A 26996-nucleotide genomic window follows, 5' to 3' on the forward strand; every position below is an offset into this window, starting at 1 on the left:
GGAAGCTTTGTGGATCCACGCTAAAGAAATTGGAATTGATCAATGGATAGCCTTTGAAAGTATCAAACAAGGGAGTGATATGACTAGACCCATACTTTAGAGATGTCATCAATCCTATAAGAGCGTGAAAGACTAGAGACACAGATACTAGTTAGGACTAAATCCATGGTGATCAGGCTTTATATATTTATTCCTCCTTTACCCCAGTGCCCCCAGTCCTGCCTGGATGAGGTATTTGCTCTCCCCCATTCAAAACTGTTGCACATGAATATCTAGCTAAGCATTTGATAGTATATCAAATAAATATATGCATTTAAAATCTAAGTCAGCCTTTCCCAAACATTGGAGAGAATCGTTATGTTCAGTCCAAGGCATCACTGATTTTGAATAATTAACTTCTCTCCTTTGCATCTGAATGATACTAGTTTGGTACTTTACTGAAGAGAATAGTTACTTCAATCACTTTTTGATCTGTGTGCATCAGAATAGAAATTGTTTCTTGTTGCTGTTTCGGCTAGATTGCACACTTAGTATTAACTTTTCTGACAATATGATTATTATTATTCTTGCTAACTTGACTAAGATTGCCCTCATCTGATTATTTATATGAGACCCTTGGGGCTAAAAGCTCTATTCTGCTCAGGCCTGGTTCCATTTTTCTATGTAGAACTTGTGGTATGAAAACAGTTCACAGGTGTGTCTGAGACACAGAGAGCTTGATAGAAGCCCTGTGCTTTATGTGCAGAAAATGTTGAAGACTAGACTTTCTTTAGCATCATCTAAGGAAGCGCACAGTATAAGTGGTCCAGTTTAGCCTTACAGAGAGAGCACCAGTACTTTTCATTAGAGGGCGATGGAAATGGGCCTCTTTGCAGTGATCATGGCCACAGTGCTCCATCTCAGTCAACCTGCTCCAGGTATGGGAAGGGGGGACAGTGGACCACTCTGAATGTTCTCATGGTCATGTCTGAGAGGGTATCAATAAGCAGCTATTCATACCCAATTGTTCAAATTGATGATTTCTGATTTCAGATTTGTTTTTTTTGAATATATGTATTGGATGACCTTTTGCCTTTTATTTTTTTAAATTTTATTTATTTATGATAGAGAGAGAGAGAGAGGCAGAGACATAGGCAGAGAGAGAAGCAGGCTCCATGCACCGGGAGCCCGATGTGGGACTCGATCCGGGGTCTCCAGGATTGCGCCCTGGGCCAAAGGCAGGCGCTAAACCGCTGCGCCACCCAGGGATCCCACCTTTTGCCTTTTAAATGCAATTAAGAATTCACTTGATCACTGCCAAATTAGCAGAAACAGTTGTGATCCAAAAATATTGGATTTTATTTTATTTTCAAAAATATTGAATTTTAGATAAAAAAATTTATTTTTAAGTGTTTATACAAACTTCTACTGAATGTCTACCAAGGACCAGATGTGATGTTGTAAGAGATTTGATGTGATATGAGACAGTCTTCTCCCTCAAGGGATTCATATTCTAGGACTAACAGTGATGATAACTGCATAAGCCACCTGATTGATCTAGAATTGCATAAAAACTTTACTGTAGGGATTGAAGTAAGGATTTAATTTCTTTTCCAGTAAGCCTCTACTTGGTATCCATGACGTACTTGCAATTTTGAGGTTCCCTAGTGAAATGATAGTCACACAGACCTATCTGAGTGTGGGTGTTTCTCTGACAGAATAAAGTTGGATTTCTCTCCTGAGAAACGTGTTGGTGAGCAAGCATTATCACATTCCCCCTTTCTTTGCTATTGCAACACAGTATCATATTCAAATAGGCAAATTCCTGATATTTTTGTTAAAAGAAATATGTGGGCCAGATCATATAATACTTTTACATGTTTGATGGCAGCCACTAATTGGCTGGGGACTTGTTACCTAGAGATCTAGGACCCCCCTGAAGTCTTCATTATATTGTTAATACCAAAATATGATCCCCTGATGCTTGTTCTTAATGTGGTTCTTTCTTTTTTTTAATTGAGGTATAATTGGCATATACAACATAATGATTTGGTATTTGTATGTATTGCAAAGTCTAGTAAACATCCATCACCTCACACAGTTACATTTTTTTGTGTGTGATTAGAACTCTTAAGATCTACTCTCTTAGCAACTTTCAAATATGCAATACAGTATTATTAACTATAGTTACTTAAAGTCATTATTTCTTACATATTATCAAATGCTGAGATTTGGTTTCAGAGAGCACCCTTTTCTACTTCCCTGGTGTGGAGGCAATGATTTGTAGTACCTATAATAATTAATCATTTGGTGATGTTTTTGAGTGTTTCAAGAAGTGTAGGAAATGATTTCTTCTGTAAAGATGCTTGCTTCCCTCTGCAAAGTCTAAACCAGAAGCCTCCAGCTTTTTTGATTGTAGGCTCCTATGGGTAAAACCACTTACAATAAGCGCCCCGTTAGACATATTTTTATTCATTTAAAAGTTTTATGCATGTGCTGTTGTGTAGGTTGTATAGATCATAAAACATGTAACATTAAAAATTATTAAGGAGTGAAATGAACAAATAGAATTAAAAAAAAAGATTTTATTTATTTATTCATGAGAGAGAGAGAGAGAAGCAGAGGCAGAGAGAGAGAGAGAGAGAGAGAGGCAGAGACATAGGCAGAGAGAGAAGCAGGCTCCATGCAGGAAGCCTGATGTGTGGGACTCGATCCCGGGACTCTGGGATCACGCCCTGAGCCAAAGGCAGATGCTCAACCGCTGAGCCACCCAGACATCCCTAGACATTTTTTTATGTAGACTTAACCTTATCCCAAGTGGAACATCTTACAGACCACTGGTGTAGATAGAAAGGGGTAAGGGGTGCTTGGGAGGGAGAAATCATCCCTAAGGCTTATGGATGAAGTGAGAGTTACATGTGAGACAGAAACAGTAAGTCATGACAGGGTGAGGGGCAAGTTGATACCATCAGTTTGGTGCAAGCAACAGGGTGCCATGAGGTAGAGGTGTGCCTTACGAAATGTGAGTGGACAGGTGTGGACTGGGATGGAGGATGGGGCAGGGGTTACAGGTGGAGAGAATGTGAGGAAACACTGTTTTGAATCCTATTCCCAGAGAAGAGAAGGACAAACAGGAGGGTGGTGGCAGGTAGGGTGAAGAACTAGTGAAAGTTTGGGAACTTCCCTGTGGCTAGCAACTTTCTTTTAATGATTGGAACTTTAGAGGAGGAAGTGAGTCTTGAAGACTGCTGGAGAAGAGTGATTTGTAGTAGGGGAAGCCCAAGATAGGGGGAGGCAAAGGGGAAGAACTGGCCACATCCCAAAGCCTTATTGTGCCCAGTTCCACTAAAGCTTTTTTAGGACTATGGCAGTGTTTTTCAGGAATTGGCTTATTTACCGCCACCTTCTTTTAGACCAAATAACGGAAACCCGTGCTCATATCCAGGGTCAGGGCTAATTTTCCAAGATGTAGGAAATACTTTCCTCTTTTTGTTATTTACTTTCTAACTTTGTTCCCTTTTACTCTCCTGTTGGAGGAGAAAGACATGTAGCTGCTTCCTAAGCAGTCCCTGTGAACCTGATGGATCTTGAGGCTTCCAGAGATCAATCTGGCATAAGAACCAAAGAAGCAGCCACATGGCTCTCTCTGAGAGACAGGATTTCTTCCTTTGGACAGGATAGAGCTTTAATTGAGTCCAAATCACATCTCATCCACTATGAATGCTGGAGAGCAGTACATTTTTAACTAGGAAGAGCTTCAATTATTTATTAGCCATGATACTAATTTATCCTGAGTGCATGTCTTAGAGCTGGCTCTTCATCCCTGCGTGGCCACTGATGTAATGGCATTGTGTTCCTATACTTAACTGAGAGCTCTGAAGTTTTTCTAGCCTTGTGTTTTCCTAGCTATAATTTTTTAAATTGTGCTAAAATATTTACACACTGATCACCATATGACACTGCTTCTGGAAAGAGGAGAAGAAAGTGGGGATTCCTGCTGCTGTCGCTCTTTTTATCTTTAACATCTGAGGGTCCTTTGGGAGGTGTCCTCTGGGATGAACCATGCACTCAGCACTGCTTTGGGAAGTAGAGTGGGGTTTGTCCAGTTGCACTTTGATGTTGCTGCCTTATCTGTTATTTGGTACTGTTGTATTCCAGGATGAATTTCTGGAACTCCCTGCTATAGGTGTTTGAGACTTTGAATGTTTGCCTATAGAAAATGTAGGCAATTCTGGGGTCCCTTATAGTGTCTTTGCTCATCATTGCACTAATGGTCAATGTGGACAAAGTATTGCTTAGGCCCATATTCTATTCTAAAAGCACTTTATTAGTTTTTTTTTTTTTAAACTGATTTATTTGAGAGAGAGAGCAAGCACGAGCAGTGGGGAGGGTCAGAGGGAAAGGGACAAGCAAACTCCCCTCTGAGCAAGGAACCCAATGTGGAACTTGATCCCAGAGCCCTGGGATCATGACCTGAGCTGAAGGCAGATGCTTAAACAACTGAGCCATTCAGGCACCCCTCCAGGCACTTCATATATGTTAACTTACTTAACTCCTCACAGCAATCCTAGGAGGTAAAATACTATTATTATCTCTATGTTACAGATGAGGAAACATTAAGTAACTTGCCTAATGAGTTCTGTATAGGCTCTGGTGTGGAAAGCTGCAGTGACACACCTGCCTTGCCACTTAGAATCACAGAAATCACATTTCTTCATCAGAAAATGTCATCAGTACACTTGCTCACAGGATTGTGGTGGGTATGTGATTCTGGCACATAGTAGACTCTTAGTACACATCAGCCACCACCATGGCCACCATCACCACCTTCCTCTTCATTGTCATGTCATGTATGCAGAGCATCACATGAGACGTTTCAGACCCCTGACAGAGGCAATCTCAAAGGCTCATTTGCTTTAGATATCAAAGAACGGTTGAGTTCTGCCTACCTTTCCTTGAAAATATAATGGCAGGGAAAGAAGAAAAGTTGGAAATGGTGAGCCCTTTTCCAAACTGGAAGTCAGGATATTTTCAGAGGAAGGTGAAATATCCACCCGTGCTCTTCTTACCACAGTTCCTTGCTACCCATCCCCGCTCAACCCCGACCTTCAAGGGCAGGTTGGGGGGCCCTTGAGGGCAATGAGAGCTAGAACATTGGAGGAGAAGGTGGGGGGTATGGCAGAAAGAGAGGAAGTACCCATCAGACCTGCTTGTACAATCTCCACAGCATGTAATTAAGGCCTGCAGCCTTGTCAGCCAGAAACTCTCCTCATGGTGCGAGAGGCAGAGAGCCTTGTCACTGTCTCTAGAATTATTTGTGTAATTCAGCAGCTGTTTCCCTCAGATGCTTACCACACGGGGTTGGGTTATAAAGACGTACGAGTAGAATCGCCGAGGTTCAGACACTTGTGTTCACTGTTCAGCTGAGAGCCACTTAGGCTATTCTTGTACAAATGCATTAGATTATGGTTAAGCAGCTTATGGACATAAAAACACATTAGAACTTTACAGCACTCTATAAATTATAGTTTTTGCAGCATTCACAGCCACAATGCTAGGTAATTACATTCATTAATCTACTACTAAGAGCACATAAAGTTGCCTCCCAAACGGTACTGTATGTGTCATTGCTCAGCTGGGAAGGAGAGCTCCCTCCCCCCTTCTTTTTTCCATCTCCCCCTGTTCTATTAAGCCGTGTGCAGAAGGTTTTGGATGGTACATTGAGGGATTCCCTAATAGAGTCCAAGAAACCCATTTCGTTCAAGGTTAGGCTCTGGCAGGAAGCATTGTAGGGGTAATCTTTTCATGTTGAACTGCATCTAGTTACTATTTTGTATGCATTTGTTTTCTTTTTGGAAATGGACAGATGTCTCATTTGGAAAACCAGCAGGGGTAAAGCAGTTGAAAAGAGATTTATGATGTCATCAGCTGCAAATGCTTTTTCAGGCCTTCCTTTTGCCTGTCTGTAGGAATGGTTTATATGGTGTGTCTTTTAAATTTTGGATGTATCATGAGTGCAGGGGTGGTCAGGTCAATTCACAGTACTAAAATAACTAACCCTAGTCTATTCCAGAGATTATATTAATTTATTTAATCCTAATGGCCTCATTGTAAGTTAGGTACCATAATTAGCTCCTGTTTTATAGAAATGAGAATACTGAGGCTTCACAGGGTGTTGTGGTAATTAAAAAAAGGATTATAAATACAGTATGTAGTACATTACTTAGTACACTGAAAGACACTCTGTAAACATAATCTTGAGGATAGATGGAGAACAGATCCCATCATTAATCCTCTAGTGCCAAATACAATCTTTTATAATGACTAACAGTTTCCCTTTATAATGACTAAGAACATGACTGTATTAGTCAGGAAGAGGAATTCCTCACCTATCATTTATTTACTGTACGCTGTATGCTGGGATATAACCAGGCGCTTTTCACAGATTTCATGAAACCTCCTTACTCTATCCCTGTATTCCATGAGTAGAAATGGAGGCTTAAAATGGCTGGGAGATTTGCTTGAGGTCACAAAGCCACGAAGTGGCAACACCATTGCTCACACCCAGATCTAACTTCTACCGCAGCACCTGCTTGTGTCAGGGCTCCTTGAACAAAGACACAAAGGAGGAAGTCACAAATGAAGAGTATCTGCAGCAGTGAAGTACTGTCCTTGTCCTGAAATTAAGTTTCTATTGTGGGAAATGATTGTAAAACACTGATTGATAGGATCTCTCAATAATGGAGTCTGGGGGCCTCTGGGTGGCTCAGTCAATTAAGTTTGTGACTCTTGATCTCGGTTCATGTCTTGAGTTTAAATCCCATGTTGGGCTCCACACTGAGCATGGAGCTTACTTAAAAAAAGGGAGTCTGAAGGTAAGAAGGTTTGACTTTGTGTACTTCATAGCAGTCTTGGCTTTTAGGGATGGGGCACAGAGTCCTTTTTTCAGGAGGCAGGATGGCGCTCTTTTTCCCTGGGGAATTGAGAAGTATTCAAGACTACCCCGAGCTCTGTTGCAGAATTGGTAACTACTGAGAAGAAAAGTGGTTGCTCTGGTGATGAGAGGATGACAGAACTACAGGGTAGATCAGCTTCAGCATCTTGTGTCCACTCAGCTCTCTCGCTTTTAAAAGGAACTGGCACATTAGACTACTGCTGAAATCCCCAGAGCCTGCTGCTTGCTCATTGGGGCAGGGCTGATGCCATTTGTGGGGTGAAGTGTACTCACAATACGATAAAAACTGAACAAGGGAAAAGAGGAGATATTCCTCACAAATGCTGCCATCTAAGGTATAGCTTAAATGACAGGCTTGTTTTTTGGCCCCATAACCGATTTTCCTACTGGCCCATCTGCTCATGCGCACACCTTCCCAGGATCACACAGCAGGCCTGGCCTTTATCATTTCGGGTCCTGCAGAGCTGTTCTCTCTCTCTGTGGTATTGATGTCAGTTTTAACAGCCATTATGTATATTGACTCCTCCACTGATTATGAGTGTATGTGCCATTGCTAGTTTGTTTAGCCAGTGCTCACCTTTCATAGACTGTGATGGGGATTGCACTGTTATGAATGTAATTTGCTGAGCTTGTGGTGGCATCAAGAAATCCTACTGGGATGAGGAAGGGTTGATTTTCCTACAATCAGATGCCATTTTCTGGTTCCCTTTCCTCATGGGACCATGGGCCAGTGTTACACCACATGCTTCTGTGTGAGAGAGAAGGAAATTGTTTAAAGTATGTCATCTGCAGACAGATCTGTAGATATGTGCCGTTGTGTATGTACACGTATGTTTTAAGGATGGAGTGGATGGGGTATGCACTCAGTGACTCAGAACTCCACGGAGTTAACTGTGGACAGCTCTTACAGATAAATTAATGCTACTGCTTAAAAATGGGAGAACATTTTCAGGAGGGACTCTTAGTGCTTTCAGCAAATCTCTGTGGCTTATGTTTTTATATAGCTGTCGTATTCTCAAATCAGACATCCCCAGACATCCCTATTGCCTGTTAGGTAAACACAGAATGCCTAGATTATGAGTTAAAGGTATTGACAGTATTTCAAGTGCTATCAGAGAACATTTAATTCAGTTTAATTTTGTGATAAATCTCATGTTTAATCCTCTGGTTACTCTGTAATCATGTCTCTATTGATCTTTTCTGAATGACTGCCTGCAGTTTAATAAACTTTGCCATTAACTCAGAGTTTCTAAAGGATGAGATTGATTCCATTATCAAATCTGATAGACCCAATAAGTACCTAAACATCACTAAATCTATCTATAGGAAGCTTTATTAGAGTGACAAGCCCTTAGCTTGTTCAAGAAGCTGGTAACATCTGGACTTCTTTGCATAACACAGTTGCCTTAGAATTAGCATCTTACTCTCTTATGCAAATGGACACTACCTTTCATCTCTCAGGTCAGTGTAGCAGCCAACAGAAAGGACAGTCTCTTCTTTACCTGTAATTGTAGGTCTAATTTATTCTCATGGCAGAAATAGCTTGAGGAGTTTGTTTAGTTTGTGTCTCAGTCAGTGGATACGTATAATGCACTTTTCTATGCTCTGTGCAAACCTGCAGGATAGTTCTGTTTATTTTTACCCATATGATGCTAAAGCAAAGAAAATCTTTCTGGATAAAACCTGAAATGGAAGACCAGGGGTGATGAGGAAGAGGGTGTGCAGAGTTATAGGCTGGAGCTGTGTGAATATGCTCTAAGACTTGGCAAAATTTTCCAAAAAGCCCATATATGTATCTTATTTAGTGACAGAACATTTGCAGTAGGTACTAAACAGGAATTTCCGTATTTTGCACCTGTGGGTATTTCTAGCTGTATAGTATCCTCTAATACGTATTTATCCACACAGGCAGAACATGTGAGATTCAGGGTATGGAACGTTTGTGTAGCTTTGTATTTCTTTAAGGTCAGAAAGGTGTCACTCCCTGCCGCTTTACATCCCTGAAATAAAATAGTGAAGATTGTCAGTTTTAGAGAAAATGCCAAGGCTTTTATTTCTGTAAAGATTTTTAGTGCTGATTTGAATCCTTTCTGAAAGAGTTCAGATATTTGACACAAGAGGAATAGCCTTTTCCTAAGTATGATTTGGAAGGGAAGTGGAGGTGAGAAGGATTTTATAATGAGATAATACTAAGCCTTAATATAAAATTTTCCTCAAACAAAAGGTCATAACCCTGACACAAATAAAGTTATAATGACTTGGTGTTAGGGAATGAGAGTAGCTTTATCAATCCTCAGCTTCCTCCTTTAGAGAATGAAAATATGGTCTGGAAGAAAAACCTCTAGTGAATCAATGAACTCTAAGCTACATTGTTTGAACATTTTATATGTGATAAAATAACCTCCCAGGATAATAGCATTAGAGAGGTTGACAGAACCTAGGAGATCATCCCATAGAGAACCTGAAATTTATAGATGTTGGTGTAGATTGGGTTCTGCCCCTTCAATAAAAATTAGTCCGAGAAAGGGTGTAACAGTTGCTCCTGGAGTACGAGAAGGTTGGTGTGTGCATGTGCACACTGGTTCTCTGCCTCACCACTCTGTAAATGAAGAAATGCCTACTCATCTCCAATGGGAAGTTGACTACAGTCTCTTGGATGATGGGAGAAAGTTGCAGAATTATTACTCAAGTAATAATTACTTCATAGTTCTCCGGAAGCCTATCTGAATCTCTTGAAAACTTGAGCCATACTGTCTCTTTTCCATATATCCTTCCCAATATGCTGTACCAAACTGTATGTGTATACAGAACCACATAATGTGAATTTTGCCAGAAGTTGCTCTTCCTGTCACTGAATACTCCTAATATTAAATTATCTTTTATAAAATTGTGTCCTGTCTGCTGAGTGGACAGAATGTGCCTGTGTATCTGTGTGTGTGTGTCTGTGTGTGTATGAGAGAGAGAGAGAGAGAGAGGAGAGAGAGAGATTTTGTTCTCCTACACAGGCTTCTTCAAGTGATTCCCCACTGCCAGCTGCCACCTCTGTTTCTACAGCAGCACAGCCAGCCCTAACTAAAGCAAACACCAAGGTGTTCTCTGCTGCCTATTAATGTAGCTTTGACTTTTTGTTTTGTTTTGTTTAGATTTGATTTCTTCAGAGCCAGAGCTGGAAGGAACTATTAGTGGTCTTCCCTTTTATCCTCCTTTAAAATATTCTGATATCACATCAGGAGTTTATTTTCTGTCTTCTGGGGAGGATTAAGGGAAAGAGTGAGGATCAGAGGTGTTAGAGCATGGCAGAGAGGAACGGAGGATCCTTCCGCAGCCTAGATTCCCAGTCTTTATTTTGCTAGTTCTCTTGTGGTTAATTTCATTTCACTCTGCTAGAAAAGTGAAATGAATGGATACATTGCATCTTTCCCTAACTAAATTAAAGATCCTTGTAGGGCCAGATATCCATCCATACTGTAAGTTGGATTTCTGGTGCATACACCATCTTCTCTGCTTTTCCCTTTATAATGGTAATGCAAGCCCAGATAAGGTCATTTTCCCACATGAAAGCTGGGATAGCTGTCATTTCCAGGACTCCTCCAGGCCCAGAAAGTAATAATTCAGCACATACAGCTGACAATGACTACTACAGTATCAGTAAGTTACTTGCTGCAAATTTCTAGAGACATTGGTCATTTAAAATGAAGATGTGGTAGCATGTGGATACCTGGGAAAGAGAAGTTGAGAACGTTTTGAGGGAAGAAGAGCAAAATCTGTGCCTTTTTTAATTAATTCGAATCCAATATCTGGATAAAAAGAGGTTTTCACCAGCCAGTCAGGCTCCTTGTCTGGCATATCTGGGTAATAGTATCAAGCACTTGATATTTTTGAGAGTAGGAGGTATTAAGGTATTAAGGATTGGTAAATGGTCATTTGACCTTCATATGACGCCTCACGCAAAATGGGACATTTTGCCTGTCAGTCCCCTTTATTGTTTTGTCTTCTCTTGGACTTAATAAGGTGATCTGTATTGTCTTTGAGGCATTTGCTCCACCATTTAGTATATAAGGGAATGGATGGTTTCACCATGTTTTGCTGAGGGGATATCATTAGATAGTAAGTTTGGAAGTTTTTGGGTGACAGTCTGAGAAAGCAAGAGAGGAGACATAGTACAATTCATAGCCTGGTGGGACAGACTCAGGAGTGAGAGACACATCCATGGTGTTCTCATTTCTCTGATTCCATTGTTCAAAACCCACCTACTATATGCCTCATACTATATTCACTGCCGGGAGTTCAGGGAGTTGTAACCACCATCCCTGTGGAGCAAACCTGGGTATTGCAGGGAGGCCCTGATCACTAATTATTTTGCCACATGCACATTAATCAACCCTTTCCCCATTTTGTGCAAGGAATGCCTAGCAAAAAATGAATAATAGCTAATTTAAAAGGCTGTTATTAGAATTACACGTCCTCTCAAATGTGTATGTGACCACAGTGGATTAGGTTAGAATGGATCTAGAAGCAACAGAAATTTGTGTTCTCAGCCTGCCTCTCTTGAGGTAGCAAACCAGGCCCCCACCTTTGGAAAAGCCTGAGGATTGTGTGGCATGCCCACTTCCTCTTCTGGATTCCATTATGCTTTTCTCTGTTATGGGGTTCCCTTCCCCTTTCTGGACTCACTCTTTGTGTACATTATCACCCTTAAGCCTTCTCTGATGAGATTTTCTCCCTGAGTCATGCTGTGCTCCCCTTTTAGAATGTTGCTGTTATAGAGGAGTTAAAAAAAATTTTTTTTAAGGTTTCCTTTTCGTCATGCTATGTTTCTCAGATTATCTGGAGGGACTGTAATCCAATTTTAGGAATCCTTCAGGGCTAAGAGCCTAAACTGTTTTAAGCAATAGCATCTAGTTGCCAGGGACTCAACCACTTTGAGAGTGTTAAGTCTAACAGCAGCCAACTCTCAATTATCTATGGGAATGAGAGGCTGCTGGGACGTTTTCAATTCACAGAGTGTGCAAAAATCTCACTTGAGCTGGTGGCTGTGATCTCATCCTATAACTGAATTTAGGAGAACTTCTTAAATACCTTTCTCCTCCCCTCCCCTCCCCTCCCCTCCCCTCCCCTCCCCTCCCCTCCCCTCCCCTCCCCTCCCCTCCCCTCCCCTCCCCTCCCCTCTCTTCTTCCTCACTTCTGACAATAACACTGCACCTTTGACAAGTGTTTTTATACTTAGTCTCTTTGTACTAAGAGTACAAATTTGTCTGTGCTTAGTCTCTTTATTTTATTATTTTATTTTTTTTCTTTCTTTTTTTTTTTTTTCTTTATGATAGTCACAACAGAGAGAGAGAGAGACAGAGACACAGGCAGAGGGAGAACAGGCTCCATGACCTGGGATCGCGCCCTGGGCCAAAGGCAGGCGCCAGACCGCTGCACCACCCAGGGATCCCCAGTCTCTTTATTTTAAACCATTTTTCCTCTCACCATTTGGATTCCCTTACATCCTTTGTATTACCATGTATTAAGTATATTGTAGTAATACCTCAGGGTTTTTTTTTTTTTTTTGCATTAGGAACAGTAAAAAATGTATTTATACTTTCTTTCTTTGCTTTTTGATTCAAGTGTTCATGAGAGATGTGGCTAAATAGCTAACCAGGGCACTTGAAAGAAAGCTAGGAAAACTTGGACCAAATGTTAGCTTCTGAATAACTGATAATTGACTCTTAGAAGTGAAAAAAAAAAAAGGCCCAGCTCTGCCTTGGCACTGAAAATGATGTAAGGACGGCACTGCCTGGTCTGCCTGGGGCATTCGAATTCCCAGCTGAGTTGTCCCCAGTGGCCACATCATGGGCTAACGCCAGACCTTCTACAGTAAGGTCATCCCTTTGTTTCAGGAATCTGAAAGATGAGTTCCTTTTGATGGACACTGAATGCAGTCCATTTATTGGTGATGGTGATGTGCCAGTTGTGCGTGATGGCAAGGGTTGCTGTTTCTTTTTTTACAGCTTTATTGAGGTGTAATTCACATACTGGCAAACTGCAAGGAATAAAAGTATACAATTTATAAGTTTTCACATGTGTGTACACCCATACAAGCATTGCCATAATCAAGACAATGGTTTATCACCCCAAATATTTCCTCATGTCTGTATATAATCTCTTCCTGCCTCTCCCAGGGAACCACTGATTTGCCTTATGTCACTACTGATTATTTTACATTTTTTAGATTTTATATAAATGGAAACATACAAAATATTCTTTTGTGATTCATTGCTCTAACTTAGCATAATTATTTTGAGATATAGTCAAACTGTCATGTATCAGTAGGCTATTTTTCATTGTTGAATAATATTCCACAGAATGGTTGTATCATAGTTTATTCATCTGTTGATATATGTTTGAGTTGTTTTCAGTTAAGCTGTAACAGAGCTGGTATCAACAGTCTTATACAGATCTTTTTGTGGAAATGTGCTTTCATTTTTTTTTGGGAAATACCTAAGTGTAGAATGACAAGATCATATGGTAGGTCTACTTTGAACTTTTAATGAAATGGCCAAACTGTTTCCAAAGTGGCAGTATCATTCTTCATTCCTCCCGTTAGTGTAAGAATGTTCCTCCACATTCTTGCCTGCACTTGGTATGGTGAGTCTTTTTCGTTTTAGCCATTCTAGTATGTAGATAGTGGCATCTCATTTTGTTTTTAATTTGCATTTCCAAGATGACTGTTGATGTTAAGCATCTTTTTACATGCTACTTGCCATCCATATGTCTTCTTTAGTCATCTGTCCAAATCTTTTTTTTTTAACTGTTTAAAACACTGGATTGATTTCTTTTTATGTAGTTTTGAGAGCTTTTAAAAATATAATCTGGATACAAGACTTTTCTCAGATATTACACTTTGCAGATAGTTTTCCATTCTTTGACTTATCTCTTCATTTTCTTAATTTCTTTTGAAGAGAAGTTTTAATTTTTGATGAGGTGTAATTTATCACTTTGTTCTTTTATGAATTGTGCTTTTGACATTATGTCTAAGCAATTTTTGTTTAACCTAAGGTCTCAAAAGTTTTATCTTCTGTCTTCTAGGAGTTGTATGGTTCTAGGTTCAACATTTAGATTTGTGATGCATTTTTAGTTAATTTTTCTAATTAGACTGAGTCATGAATCAAAATTATTTTTTACATATAGAGATATGTGTGTGTGTGTGTGTGTATTCTATTAACATTTGTTAAAAAGATTATTTCTCCACAGAATTGCTGTGCTTTTGCTGAAAACCAGTTGTCCACATACATATGGGTCTATTTCTGTACTCATCTCTTTTTCTGTCCCCATGGCAATGCAGGGCTGCAGTTGTAATACCATGTGAAGGGCGGCAGAATGGAGCACCTTTGCAGCTCCTCATCTAACCCACTTTACTGTAATAGCTCATTGATTTGTCTCCTGTACTCCTACTAAATAAAGAGCCTGAGGTCAGGGATGTTTTCTTAGGTTTTCCTGACAGGTAGCAAAATGTCTGGCACATAGTAGGTATTTTTATTTTTGTTTTTAAAAGGTGTGAACGTGGAGAACTACATTTTGAATGCTGCGTTCATTATTTTGTTTGTAAATTTCTGCACACAGCATCCTGTCCTTACTAAAAAGTGTGGGTTCTGAAGGTCTGTTCGGAATTCCATTTGTCTAGAGTAGGGGTTAATGTCCACATACCCATTCAGAGTTTTAAAAGAGCTGTGTAATTTGTTTCTTTCCTAATCTTCGTACTATCACTGTAAATGCTTTTACTTCTTTAGTGCTTAAGGGAAGAGATGGAATCAGCGTTTGTAAAACCATCCAAAAATAAGTACAAATGCAATACAATAAGTCAACAAAGGACTTGACAAGCTAAAATGACAGCACACAGCCAAGGATGCCTTTTGATGGTGACAGGCAAAAGCGCTTTTCCTTATTTCTCCTGGCTTCTTTGTTATTTCATTGCCTGTCCTTAAGATCAAATAACTTAGAGAAGAGGTTCTGTTTAAATCATACCCCTCTTTCCCACATGTACATGCACAGGGGCACATGCAGACACCTACACCACATATGCTTTATAAGTGATGGGCTGCTTTCAGATTAGTTTGGTTGGAAAAATCAAATGGAGACTTTCTGAAACCTATTTCATGCAAGGCAGGCAAATTGTGCCTTCATTTTCTGTTGTCTCTGGCTTCATCTGTAATCAGCAAATGCAGCTCCGCTGCTGAGACAGTGCTTCATCTGCAGTTTATTGCTCTCCCCTAGTCTGCACAGCCCTGAACCATCTCATTTTGAAATTCAGGAGTGGCAGAGGAAGCCTTTTGTGAGAGATTATAATTTGAGAGAAAAGGGTAAGTCAAGAGCAAGATCGCCTATTTTGAAGAAGGCTGGGTGTTGAAGGAAATGCTCCAGCTCTGAGCCTCTCATCATGTGTGCTGCTGTGACCCTGCACTCCATCACCAGTGACCTAAAAATCACATAATTTCAACTATTCATGAAACCTATTCCCATCTGTTATGCATGGCTTGTGCACTTACCCCCTCTATTGCCAGAAAATAAGTCTAAATTTTTTTATTTCACAGCCAGCCTTCTGTTGTTGGTGTACTGGCTTTCTTGCTTGCTTCCCTGATTGTCAATGAATGCCTTAAAACATTTTTTCCCCCAGATCTTTTCCTTACTCTTCTGCCCTCTTCACTTTCTCTTCCAGTGCTTCTTTGCTAAATGTATCCTTTGCCTAGTATGGGGCACAGTCACCTTATTTTTAAAAAGCACTGCAGGTAATTCTGATGGACATGAATTTTTTCTGGGAATCGCTACCCCGTATCATAGTAGACAAATGAATCAACTGAGCTTTGAAAATTGTAATTCATTGATGGTAAAAATTTATTTTATAAACCACAGTTTACTTCCTGTCTTGTAGCAGTGCTTTGTAGATCACCCGTTTCTGTAAGGAAATTCTTAAACAGTTGCTAATGGCCGGTTGGTGGATAGATACATGCACACATACACGTATGTAATCACATGCACAACTCTTTAAGAGTATTAGGAGGTAATTTATAATCATTCTGTTTGTCTTTGATTCTTATTGTTTATAGTGGACAGTTCTTGTCATTTTCCCTCCCAAGACAGTCAATGAGAAGTTAAATGATTACTTTATACATAGTAAGCAACCAGATAATGTTTACAGACAGAATGAATAAACATCAGCCTGGTTTATTCAAGAATTATACCAAAGTGTCTATGCAGCAGTTTCTAAATAAAACTATATCTTTGAAAGAATGAAGATAATTTCTAGTCTTTGAGAATATAAACCTATAATAAAAACCTTTTAATGACTCTTGATTTCTTCTTACCTCTTAAGCCACCGCCTCTATACACATTTTGATCCTTTCTCTCTTCCTCTTTCCTCCCCATTCTCGCACCCTCCAGAATTAAAAATCTCAATATTAATTGGAGCTAAGATGATTGTACTGCTGCTGCTAAGACTTCAGCAGGTCTCTTACAAGCTAATATCACGGCATGGGGTCCATTTGTGTGTAGCTCTTGTGGTGTGGTGAGAATGCCTTGATTAATATGCTACATGAAAATAAAATGGATTTGGAAAAAATTATACCATACTCTCATAAATATTAATTCACATTTGTATGGAATTGCACATAATTTTCAATATACTTTGGAGCACCTTCAGTACGAAAGGAGATTTGGTCTCCAAAGAGAATGGCATAATTTTTTTTAAAAGCACCATTGATACATTATTAAGTATCATAATTTTTTATTAATCCAATACTCTACAAGTATATAAGGCAGTAGGTGGGTGACAGGAGATTTTTTTTTTACCCAGTGGGGAGTTTATATATTACTCTTAGAAATAGTAGTACAATTAATCATATTATATAGAAGCAGTCCACGATGGACCTCACCTGGCTGCTTCTGCTAGCATTGCCATCATTTCCGAGTATCTTTTCATGAGAGCTGTTTTGGTTGCATGCTATGTTAATCGCAGAATAATCTGAGCTGAGCAGGTGTTTGACATAGCTGACTGTGGTAGTGGATGTCGGACAGAGGAATAAATACAGCAGACATTTATTAAACATTTACCATGTGTTAGGCATAGCGTACAAGTTTCTGAGACTAGAATCAATGGCCATGTGCACTCACTTTGATTTCAGCTTGTCCCTTAAATACTTTCCACCACATATCCTCATTGCCTCAGGAGAGCTCCCTCTCCAATGGTAGAGGGTAAATCATCTGCATTGATAGCAGCTAGAAGTTAGACCAGGAACCACTCATTTGCCTTAGGAGATTATTATTTTTGATATCTTCTTTCTCCAGGGATAAGGTCTTTTGCCTCTTTTAGGGCTTGCTGTTTGCTGTGGATCCTTGTTTCTGCAGTGCCTTCGAGGTTCCTTGGTTTCTACTTTCCTAGTTTGCTTCATTCTATTTTAGTGCTGGCTTGGGGTTCTATTAAATCACTATTGTGACTTAAAGGTTTGGATACTTTAGCTAGTTGCCTTATTTATTTATTTACTTAACAAACATAAACATACATACTACCTGTTATTTGCCTGACTCTGTACGTGAAGCATTGGGGTTACTGAGATGAATGATAAGTTAGTCTGTGCCCTGATTCTTTTAAGGGATCATGCTGCCAGCTGCTGCAGGGCCTTGACATAAGCTGTTCTCTCTGCTCAGACTTTCAGAACTAGGTCAGATGGTAGTCATCTCCTTAGCACCAACTCAGTCCTCTGAACTAGACCATTTACCCCAGTTTTAGCACTCTTTGCCTTTCCTTTAGAGCAGATAGTTAAATTTGCAATGATATATTTGTGTGATTTAATATTTGTCCCTAAACTTTAAGTTTCATGAGGTGGTGATTTTCCCCCCCACATTATTGTTTTCCCAGCCCTGGTAGAGGCCAGTGCTGAGTTTGTACTTGGCATATACTGTATGAACAGAAAATACTTGTGGAGCACTTGGGTGGCTTAGTCAGTTAAACATCTATGTACCTTTGGCTCAGATCATGATCTTAAGGTCCTGGGATCTAGCCCCACATCAGGCTCCATTCTCAGCAAGGAGTCTACTTTCTCTTCCTCTGTGCTCTCTCCCACTCTCTCTCTCAAGTAAATAACTAAAATCTTAAAAATAGAAAAGAAAAGAAAATACTTGTATAAGGCTTGAGAACAGTGCTTTGCATTATAAGAAAGGTCATCCTGAGTGGACAGCCTTGCTAAGACTCCTTGAACTAGAAGAGGGAGGGGTGTGGAAAGTAGAGCTTTGAGGCCAACGGTAAAGCAGAGGTAAAGGACCATAATGGCTATGGTTGATTTGGGGAAGGACCTTGAGGAGCAGCGTGTATGTCAAGTGGGCAGTGCTGGATATTGGGAGGCAGTAGGATAGAGAACTAACATGGGGCTATTGGCTGTAAAGGAGGAGGAGGGTGGGGAAGGGGGGGTTAGAGTAAAGAGCAAAGTATTTTAAGGAGAAAGATGGGTAAAGGGAAATTTTTGGTTTAGTTTTTTGATTTATTTTAAAGTGCATTGATTTAGGACCACAGAAACAATTTATTTGTATGGGAGTGAGGCTCCATGAAGGAACATTTTTAGTGTAAATAGGATCATATCCACTCATTTACAATGGACTGAGTTCCAAATCTTCTAATTTCAGCACTTTGCGTGTACAGCATTTCTCAGAGTTCAGAGGACCTTTGCACGTATCCTACCAGTGGTGTACTTCGTCTCCTAATGAATGATGCCAGTGTCAGGCTTTGGGTTCAGGTCTTTGGTATTTCCATAGATGCTGAGCCACCTGCAGGCACAGAAGTCGCTGGAGGTTGTGGACTGAAATGCCTGCCTGTAGTCTCTACAGCTGCTGTTTCCTATTCCAGGACATCCATTACTTTTCTCCTGCCCTCCCGCCCCCCCCCCCCCAGTCACACAGTAATAAATGAAAAGTTGCTGTATATCTTGATGATAATATTGTTACATTTTGCAAAAAACTGGGAATTAAGGATGCTCAGAGGAACTTGTGGTAAAAATATATAATGCATTAAGGAAACATTTTAATCATATAAATTGAAAGTTTCTTTCTTGCTGGCTCACATCCACCTGGCCCTAGTATGTTCGGGCTTTTGCCTTTTTTTTTTTCTTAAATCATGCATGCACTTAGTACTCCTTTTCTGAAATATAATTGATGTACCAACATGGAAAGTGAGTGTATTGAGCCTCCTTGGAGAATGTCATTGTGTGCTGGACCTAGCAGAGAATCAAATTGAAAGCCACTAAGCAGTGAAATCACTTTTAATGGACAGATGCTTTTTGCTTTGTTGACTTTTCTGCCCAGCAATAATAGAAAGGATATATTTGTGGTGGCATTAGGGATTCAGAAGGATAGAGAGCAGTGTTTCTTAGTTTTAGGTGTTCTCATCTCCCTCTTTCCTGCTTTCCCCTCTCCCTTCTTGTAGCCCTGTGTAGCCTGTGCTTTGGGGGTGACTCTGGACACCTATGTAATCAGCACTTCCCTCTCCTTCTTTCCTATAGAAAGATGTGGCACTTAAGCCCCAGGAACGTGTGGAAAGACGCCAGACCCCTCTGATCAAGAAGAAACGAGAAGCACTTACCAATGGCCTGTCCTTTCATTCTAAGAAGAGCAGACTCAGCCACCCCCACCACTACAGCTCAGATCGAGAAAATGACCGCAATCTCTGCCAGCACCTTGGGAAGAGAAAGAAAACACCGAAGGGACTCAGGCAGGTGAGGAAGCGTGGGTGTGTCCTTCTCAAAATCCCTTCCTCATGTGCCTGCCTCTCTGCAGTCCTTCCTGTGGAGAAGACCTCCTTGGTGGGTTGCTGGCGGGTTGCCTCGCAAAGCTGTGTACTTGCTTCTCACAGGATACACTAGGCCTAGCTCAGTGTTTTTATGACAGTTTGAAACTTGGGCATTGGTACCTTTTTATCAGATGTGCTGTGTGCCACAAAGCTTGACGCTGGTGCTACTGGCATGTGGAGCAGACTGGCTGGACTACTGATGCTAGTCAAGCTAGAGATGGTTCATAGGGCAGAGATCTTCATGATTGGGACAAATGAAACGGGCAAGTGTGCTCTCAGGTACATTGTGGATCTCAAGGTTCTGAGGTACTAAAAATGGTTGTCTGCATGCAGGCAGAACCTTGCTTATGATTTTTATTTTCTAAAGCACCTCAGATATTGTGGTATAGGTGAGAACAGTGGTGAAGAAATGAATTTGCCTTTCTGTTCTTCAGTTGTTCTCTGTAGTCCATAGTTCAGGACTCTTTGCGATCTACTGATTGTATGAAAGTCTGGTAGTAGGGCTTACTGGTCTGTTAATAATTAGGTTTCAGTGATCCACAAGAAAATATAGCTCTTGGCATTTGGGAGTCTTTCTGCCTGTGGAAATCCCCACATGAGATAGATTAATAATGAGAAACGAAGCTGTTTATAGCAGTTTTTCTGCACAAATCCAGAGGCTTTAGTGCCTGCTGAGTTACCTGTGTCCTGGGTGTGTTCTGTTTGTTTTTGATGGGACCATTGAATGGAAATGACTATCACTTGAAGTAAGCAGAGAAAGGGAGTGTGGCTCATAGAGCAGGTGCTGCTAATTAGAAGCCCAACAGGCATTTTCCAGTTTGCAGATGTTTTTGTATAGAGGGAGAAATCTGGGATCATACACAAACAGTGGTTCTGCAAGTTCACAGATCATTAGAATCATATCATGAGTGTTTTCTGGCCCCTCCCGAAGAGCTAATGAACCCGAATCTCTGGGGACGAGTCACAGAACTTGTGGTCTTAGATTTTCTACTTGATAATGACCAGGTCAGTTTGGAAGTCATTCTTATAAAGCATCAAGAGTGTATTTTTGGTGATGATTTTTAGTGAAAAGGTTGGAGGGCCCAAAGCCTTAATATGATCTGGTCTCTAATAAGATATGGAGTCCCAGTTCAACCTGGTGGATAAGGAGGGATATATTCCTGAGAAAACATCTAGAGGGATGGATGTCAGCATGGACACAAAAGTATCTCAGGGAGTGTCCCCACAATTGACAGAGCAGGTTTTCTTTTCTTTCTTTTCTTTTCTTTTCTTTTCTTTTCTTTTCTTTTCTTTTCTTTTCTTTTCTTTTCTTTTCTTTTTTCTTCTTTTCTTTTCTTTTCTTTCTTTTCTTTTTTAAATTTATTTTTATTGGTGTTCAATTTGCCAACATATAGAATAACACCCAGTGCTCATCCCATCAAGTGCCCCCCTCAGTGCGCATCACCCAGTCACCGCCACCCCCTGCCCACCTCCCTTTCTACCACCCCTTGTTCATTTCCCAGAGTTAGCAGTCTCTCATGTACTGTCTCCCTTTCTAATATTTCCCACTCATTTTTCCTCCTTTCGACAAGGCAGGTTTTCTGAAGGTACATATATGTTCTCAAATGAAATTTTTTTAAAAGATTTATTTATTTATTTATGATAGATGAGAGAGAGAGAGAGAGAGAGAGGCAGAGAGGCAGAGACACAGGAGGAGGGAGAAGCAGGCTCCATGCTGGGAGCCCGACCTGGGACTGGATCTTGGGATTCCAGGATTGTGCCCTGGGCCAAAGGCAGGCGCTAAACTGCTGAGCCACCCAGGGATCCCCCAGACTGGAGTTCTAAGAGTAATTATTAACATTTGTCTAATGCGTACCGTGTTACAGTCATTAATAAGGGAGTTTATATAATCTGTAATTCTCACAGCCATCCTGGGTAGTGGGTAATAGGTTTACTTTTCACAGGGGGAAACCAGAGGTCAAAGCAAGCATTACAATGTCTTGCCTCAGGCCACTTAGCAATGAGGTACAGAACCAGGGTTTAGATCCAGGTTTCTTTGTATTGCTCTATTTTCCCTTTATATTAGCCAATTGGGATGAAGAGAAAGAGAACTCCAGGTTGGAGGTAATAGGGGGCCTCCCAAGTATTTCTAGGAACTAAGTGAATAGTTTGGTCATAGGGAGTGACTTTGGTTATAGAAATGGTGACCTATGAAAGCATAAAAAGAAACAGGATAAACTACCAAGTTCAGAGAGCAGAGGAAGAGCTGGGAAGTTTGAAAGCAACCACATTTACATGAAGATTTCTTTTTCTATATAAGGAAATTGTTTCAGGAAAGAGAGTGGAGCCAAGGTGGAAGGGTTAGGTGCTATAAAAGGTGGTGGTGCTGTGACTCCCAGCCCATGCTCCTCTGCATGAGCTCTGTAAGAAAGGTAATTTTTATTCTGGGACAGAAGTTGCAGTGTAACCACCACCTCTTCCCCAGGCCTTCCCTAGCAGCAGTATAGGAGGAAGGCTTCCTACTCTTTCAGACAAGAAACCAATTTAATTCCAAGTCTACACTAAACTGTGGTTCCTCATCCTTGACTCCTACTCCCAGATTTGATCTGACTTTCCCATTCTCTGTCCTCGAAATTCTTCCTTCTGCTTTGTCCTCTGGTGATCATAAAAGGAAATTAGGACATGTATGTCTCAAATTCAGGTAGCTTTTGTCCTAATGGTTAACCTTCTGGTACACATGGTATTTGAAATCAAAGCTATCCTTATTTTAGGCTAAATATTTGAAAAGCAATTTTTTTTTTTTTTTACTCACTCATTATAAATCGTGGAAAAGGAAAGAATGAGTTGTACCTTTTTGGTCTGTGTAAGAGTTTTCAAAACAAGTGGTGTTTTTCTTATCTTCAGTGTTGATGCCAAAATATACTCCCCAAATCAAATGTTATTTTTCTGGTAGGAGGGGAAGCAGAAGTTGATAACTGAAATAAAGCTCTACCACTACTTTTCATTTGTAGACTCCCCAGAATCACTTGTACTGTTTTGAAACCCTGAACAGATCACTGTCTATTGCTGCCCATCTAGAAAATGAGGGATTTGGTCTTGGTGATTTTTCAGGCTCCTCTCCCTGAGTTTCATGGTTCTTTAAATTTATGACCAGCAGAGATACGTAGTGTTTTCAAGGAAGGAAGGCTGCAGTAGACCTCAGAGTAATTTTGGTTTGGAGTCTGTAATTGATAGTTTCTCTGAAGATATTTAAAGGAGAGAAGTATGAGGGAAAGGCATGGCTACATGTGTGTTGCCTGGACAAGTGCTGTCTGTTGTATGATTATTGGTAAAAGGTGACACAAGTGTTTAAGGGCCACAATAGATGTTCAGAAGCTTGTGCCCATAGTATTGGATGTTGCTTTCTGGTTGTGCTAGATGCCTGTACACATCACAATTTCTTTTCCTTACTTTTGCCTGGTACAAGATATAAAATAGCTGTATGTGACCATCTTAGCTGGGAGGAGCCCCTGAGATGAGAGCGTCCTTGAGGAGAATTTCTAAATTAATGGATAGTTGCTTAATACCTTTTATTGAGGGAGTTATTTTTTTTAAACTTTTTTTTAAATTTTTTTATTTATTTATGATAGTCACACACAGAGAGAGAGAGAGGCAGAGACACAGGCAGAGGGAGAAGCAGGCTCCATGCACCGGGAGCCTGACATGGGATTCGATCCGGGGTCTCCAGGATCGCACCCTGGGCCAAAGGCAGGCGCCAAACTGCTGCGCCACCCAGGGATCCCTATTGAGGGAGTTATAATTTGAAGAACTACGGAGGAAAGAGGGCCGTAGGAAGTGAGAAGTTAGTCTTTATTTTTGACTTAGTGAGAGTGTGATAGGTTTGCATCTTATTAGGAAATGGTACTTCCTAAGCAGGCACCTTAATGCACAGCTTTCCTGTAATTATGGGAAGATGTTGCTCCTTTGTGTAGAGTAAATAGTAGTTTTTTTTTTTCTTCTGAGAATCCATTGAAGTCAACTAATCTTTTTACCATCAGAGTACAATAATATACTTTTATAAGAGAGATGTGTAGTTCTAAAACCAAGCTGACTTTTCCTTCTTTTCCCTGATTATAAAACCTCAGTTCTCCTAGTATTTTCTCATACTGGGAAAAGAAAGCTTTTTTTTTTTTTTTAATTTTTATTTATTTATGATAGTCACACACACACACACACACACACACACACAGAGAGAGAGAGAGAGAGAGAGAGAGAGAGAGAGAGAGAGGCAGAGACACAGGCAGAGGGAAAAGCAGGCTCCATGCACCGGGAGCCCTACGTGGGATTCGATCCTGGGCCTCCAGGATCACGCCCTGGGCCAAAGGCAGGCGCCAAACCGCTGCGCCACCCGGGGATCCCAAAAGAAAGCTTTTTAACTGACACTTAACCACCCCAGTGGAACTTAGTTGTTGGATTATGTTTTTAAGTATAAATATGTACTGATTCAGAAGATGCTGAGCTGGCAGCTGTCTTTTAAAATGGTTGCACTTTTTTATGTGGCAAGTTTGAACATTCTCCTGAATTTCCAAAGAGGGTTTTAAAAATGAAGAAAGGAATAGGTTAACTTTTACGAAAGAATGCATTTCTTTCTGACCCCCCAGGCTTGTATTGTCTTACACATAACTATTTGCTCATGATGTGAGCATTCAGACATTATGTTTAAAAAGTTTTAGGTTGTACTAATGAGGATGTGGTAGGTTTTTGTTTGAGTTTTTTTCCCATCCCTACTTAGACTTGGAAATGGGAAACCAAAACAGAGGCTGCCCAGGCCATCCCCGTAAGGAGCCTTATTCTCTAACTGCAAGACTAAGTCATGATGCAACCCCCGAAGGACACAATGATGTGACATGCTGCCAAACCTTATAGCCAATGGAGGATTTCCTTAGGAGAGTTTTTGGAAAACTTAACCCTTCCCTAGGGCATTGAGTTTTCTTTCAGTTTGTCTAACTTCTACACCATGAGAGAAGATTTAAAATGTTACTACTTCATAGTTGAAAACACAGAGAATAGAGGGGTTTTAAAAATAAGCAAGGAGGAAAAGTTGATGGAAGTTCAGAGAACTCTCAGATTTGGCTGGGCCTGGGTATTTCTAAACTGTGTAGTCCATTACCTATCTTTGCTCTCTCTAATAGGAACTAAATCAGAGGAAATAGGCTTCAGGGAAGTATGATGAATTCTTAGGCCATATGAACTCTTCAACAAACATACCAGGATTGGTCATCAAAATAAATCCCAGAGTCTTCCCTCCTAACTAAATGTTAGTTTCTAAAAAGCTGTTCAGCTAAGGGTAGTATTTCTGAGAAAAAGAGGCAGCCTACTGAGATTGCTTTGAGCCTCAGGAGGATCCCGTTTGGGAGGGAAATAAAGGAGTTTGGGAATATTTTAGGAGCCAAGCAGGTAGACTCTGACTTTGCTAGTAAGAATGGCTTTTATGTGGTTTAGAAATCTTTATACAGGTTGATCTGGGTGGGTATTGCTTATAAGGAATGGAAATTTGCTCCTCTCCCTGAAATTCTAGTATGGTGGAATCAGACTTAGTGAAGATTTGTAGCTGACGTTGCAGATAATGCGTACTGATGTCTCCTAAGAAGAGGGATTGATCCCCGTGCTAAGTCTTTAAAGTTAGAGCTATTGTTAGAGCTATGGTGATTGCATCTGTTTTGTGTATTGCCATTGCATGTTGGCCTTATTTGGAATAAGTGGATGTATTGATGGAACAGAAGGGCTCAGGTGACTAAGCCTCCAGCTGTGCTTCAACCCATCAGAGCAGTCTCTCTGCTCAGGCTCCTTCCTGTTAAGTGCATTTACTACTAGAAGCCAATCCTTTATTTCAGTGTGATCAAGTCAGATTGTCCGAGGACTTCTCTGTGACATTGTTGGTAGTAGAAGTTAACTTGCGAAAGGAGGGTTTATAATGGACAACTTTGATTAGACAGATCTAGTTCAGGTCATATTTTGAAGACCGGCTAATTAGTTTTGGGTAAAAAAAAGTCCAGACTGAAGTCACACAGATTTTTATCCAGCTTGACTTGAGAGCCTACAAGTTTCTGGAAATCAGAACATTTGAAACATTAATGCAATTAGGGATTATACTTTAGTAATGAAAAGACATACTAACTTTGCTAGGTGCTCTTTCATAAATGTAGTTGTTATCATGGTTAAATGACTGAAGGTACATTGAACTAGTGTCAGAAAATTGAGCTGCAGTTAAGTCGTTTTTTATTCCTACTTCAGAATTTCAAGGTTCATGTGCTTGTTGGGATTTCATTTGCTTTTTTCAAAAATTGTGTTGTCATATGAAGGTTATAAACAGATAGTAAATCAGATCCTCTGTTTTTCCTTCTGATTAAGTGGCACATTATTCTTTTACTTTTGCCTAAGACTACAGAAATAGGAATAAAAGCAGATGATAAAAGACTGGGAGGAGGAAGATTGGCTTATAACAGGTTTTAGAATTTTGACTAACTGAAAATAAGGATAAGATGCCAGATTTTAGCATCTAATTATTGAGGAACCCACAATCAGGCTTGTCTCTGTTCAGAATTAGTTGTGTATTTATTATATTGGAGGTGTGCGTCTGGTATTGGGCAACGTGGGACTAATATAATAACAAGTTACATGAATTTTTTTTTAAAATGGGCATTTGGAGGCAATGACAATTTGTTTTTTGAGTTTTAGAATTTCTGTTTTGTGTTTCCTGACTTAGCTTGTTGTCTGGGATATATTCCATCAACCCTAGATTTTGGTAAGAGTGATAATAAATATTACTTGACCTTAGTGAGATAAATGTTTGGAGTGATGCAGCCAGTAATATCTTCTCCCAAGTGACATATATAATTTTTAATTAAAATTTAGTAAAAATAGACTAAAAGAGAACATAGCACATTGAGTACCACCTCATAAAACAAAACGTACAGAAAGAAAATAGGCTGAATTGGAAAAGGAACTGCTATTAAGAAAATGGACAGTAACTCCTCATGAGCAATCCTGAGACCTCTAGAAATTGCTCCATTAAAGAAAAAAAATAAGTAATAGTGACTTTCTCAAAATCCCAAGAATATGTCATATGTATGTGTGTGCTGAACTTTATTAAGGGCCATTTAAATCCTGTATATTGTTAGAGGAGTAAGAAGGGCAAAGTGAGAGAAGAGCTTCTCAACTCTGTCCGCTGTCAGTTCCTGCACTATGGGTGATTGAGGCCTGAGGGAGTGTATTTTCCCTTCACAC

General features: G+C 40.2%; 1 protein-coding gene across 3 annotated transcripts in view; it reads left to right on the forward strand.

The window, feature by feature from the left end:
* Positions 1-26996, forward strand: part of AUTS2 (activator of transcription and developmental regulator AUTS2) — a 1136649-nt gene that overhangs the window by 259492 nt on the left and 850161 nt on the right. For all 3 annotated transcript variants that reach the window (XM_055340077.1, XM_055340076.1, XM_055340078.1), the window contains exon 2: positions 19465-19677. In XM_055340077.1, the coding sequence (XP_055196052.1) occupies positions 19465-19677 (213 nt within the window). The remainder of the gene's footprint in view (positions 1-19464; positions 19678-26996) is intronic.

Source organism: Nyctereutes procyonoides, unplaced genomic scaffold (assembly GCF_905146905.1).
Source record: "Nyctereutes procyonoides isolate TBG_1078 unplaced genomic scaffold, NYPRO_anot_genome, whole genome shotgun sequence".
NCBI classification, from domain to species: Eukaryota; Metazoa; Chordata; class Mammalia; order Carnivora; family Canidae; genus Nyctereutes; species Nyctereutes procyonoides.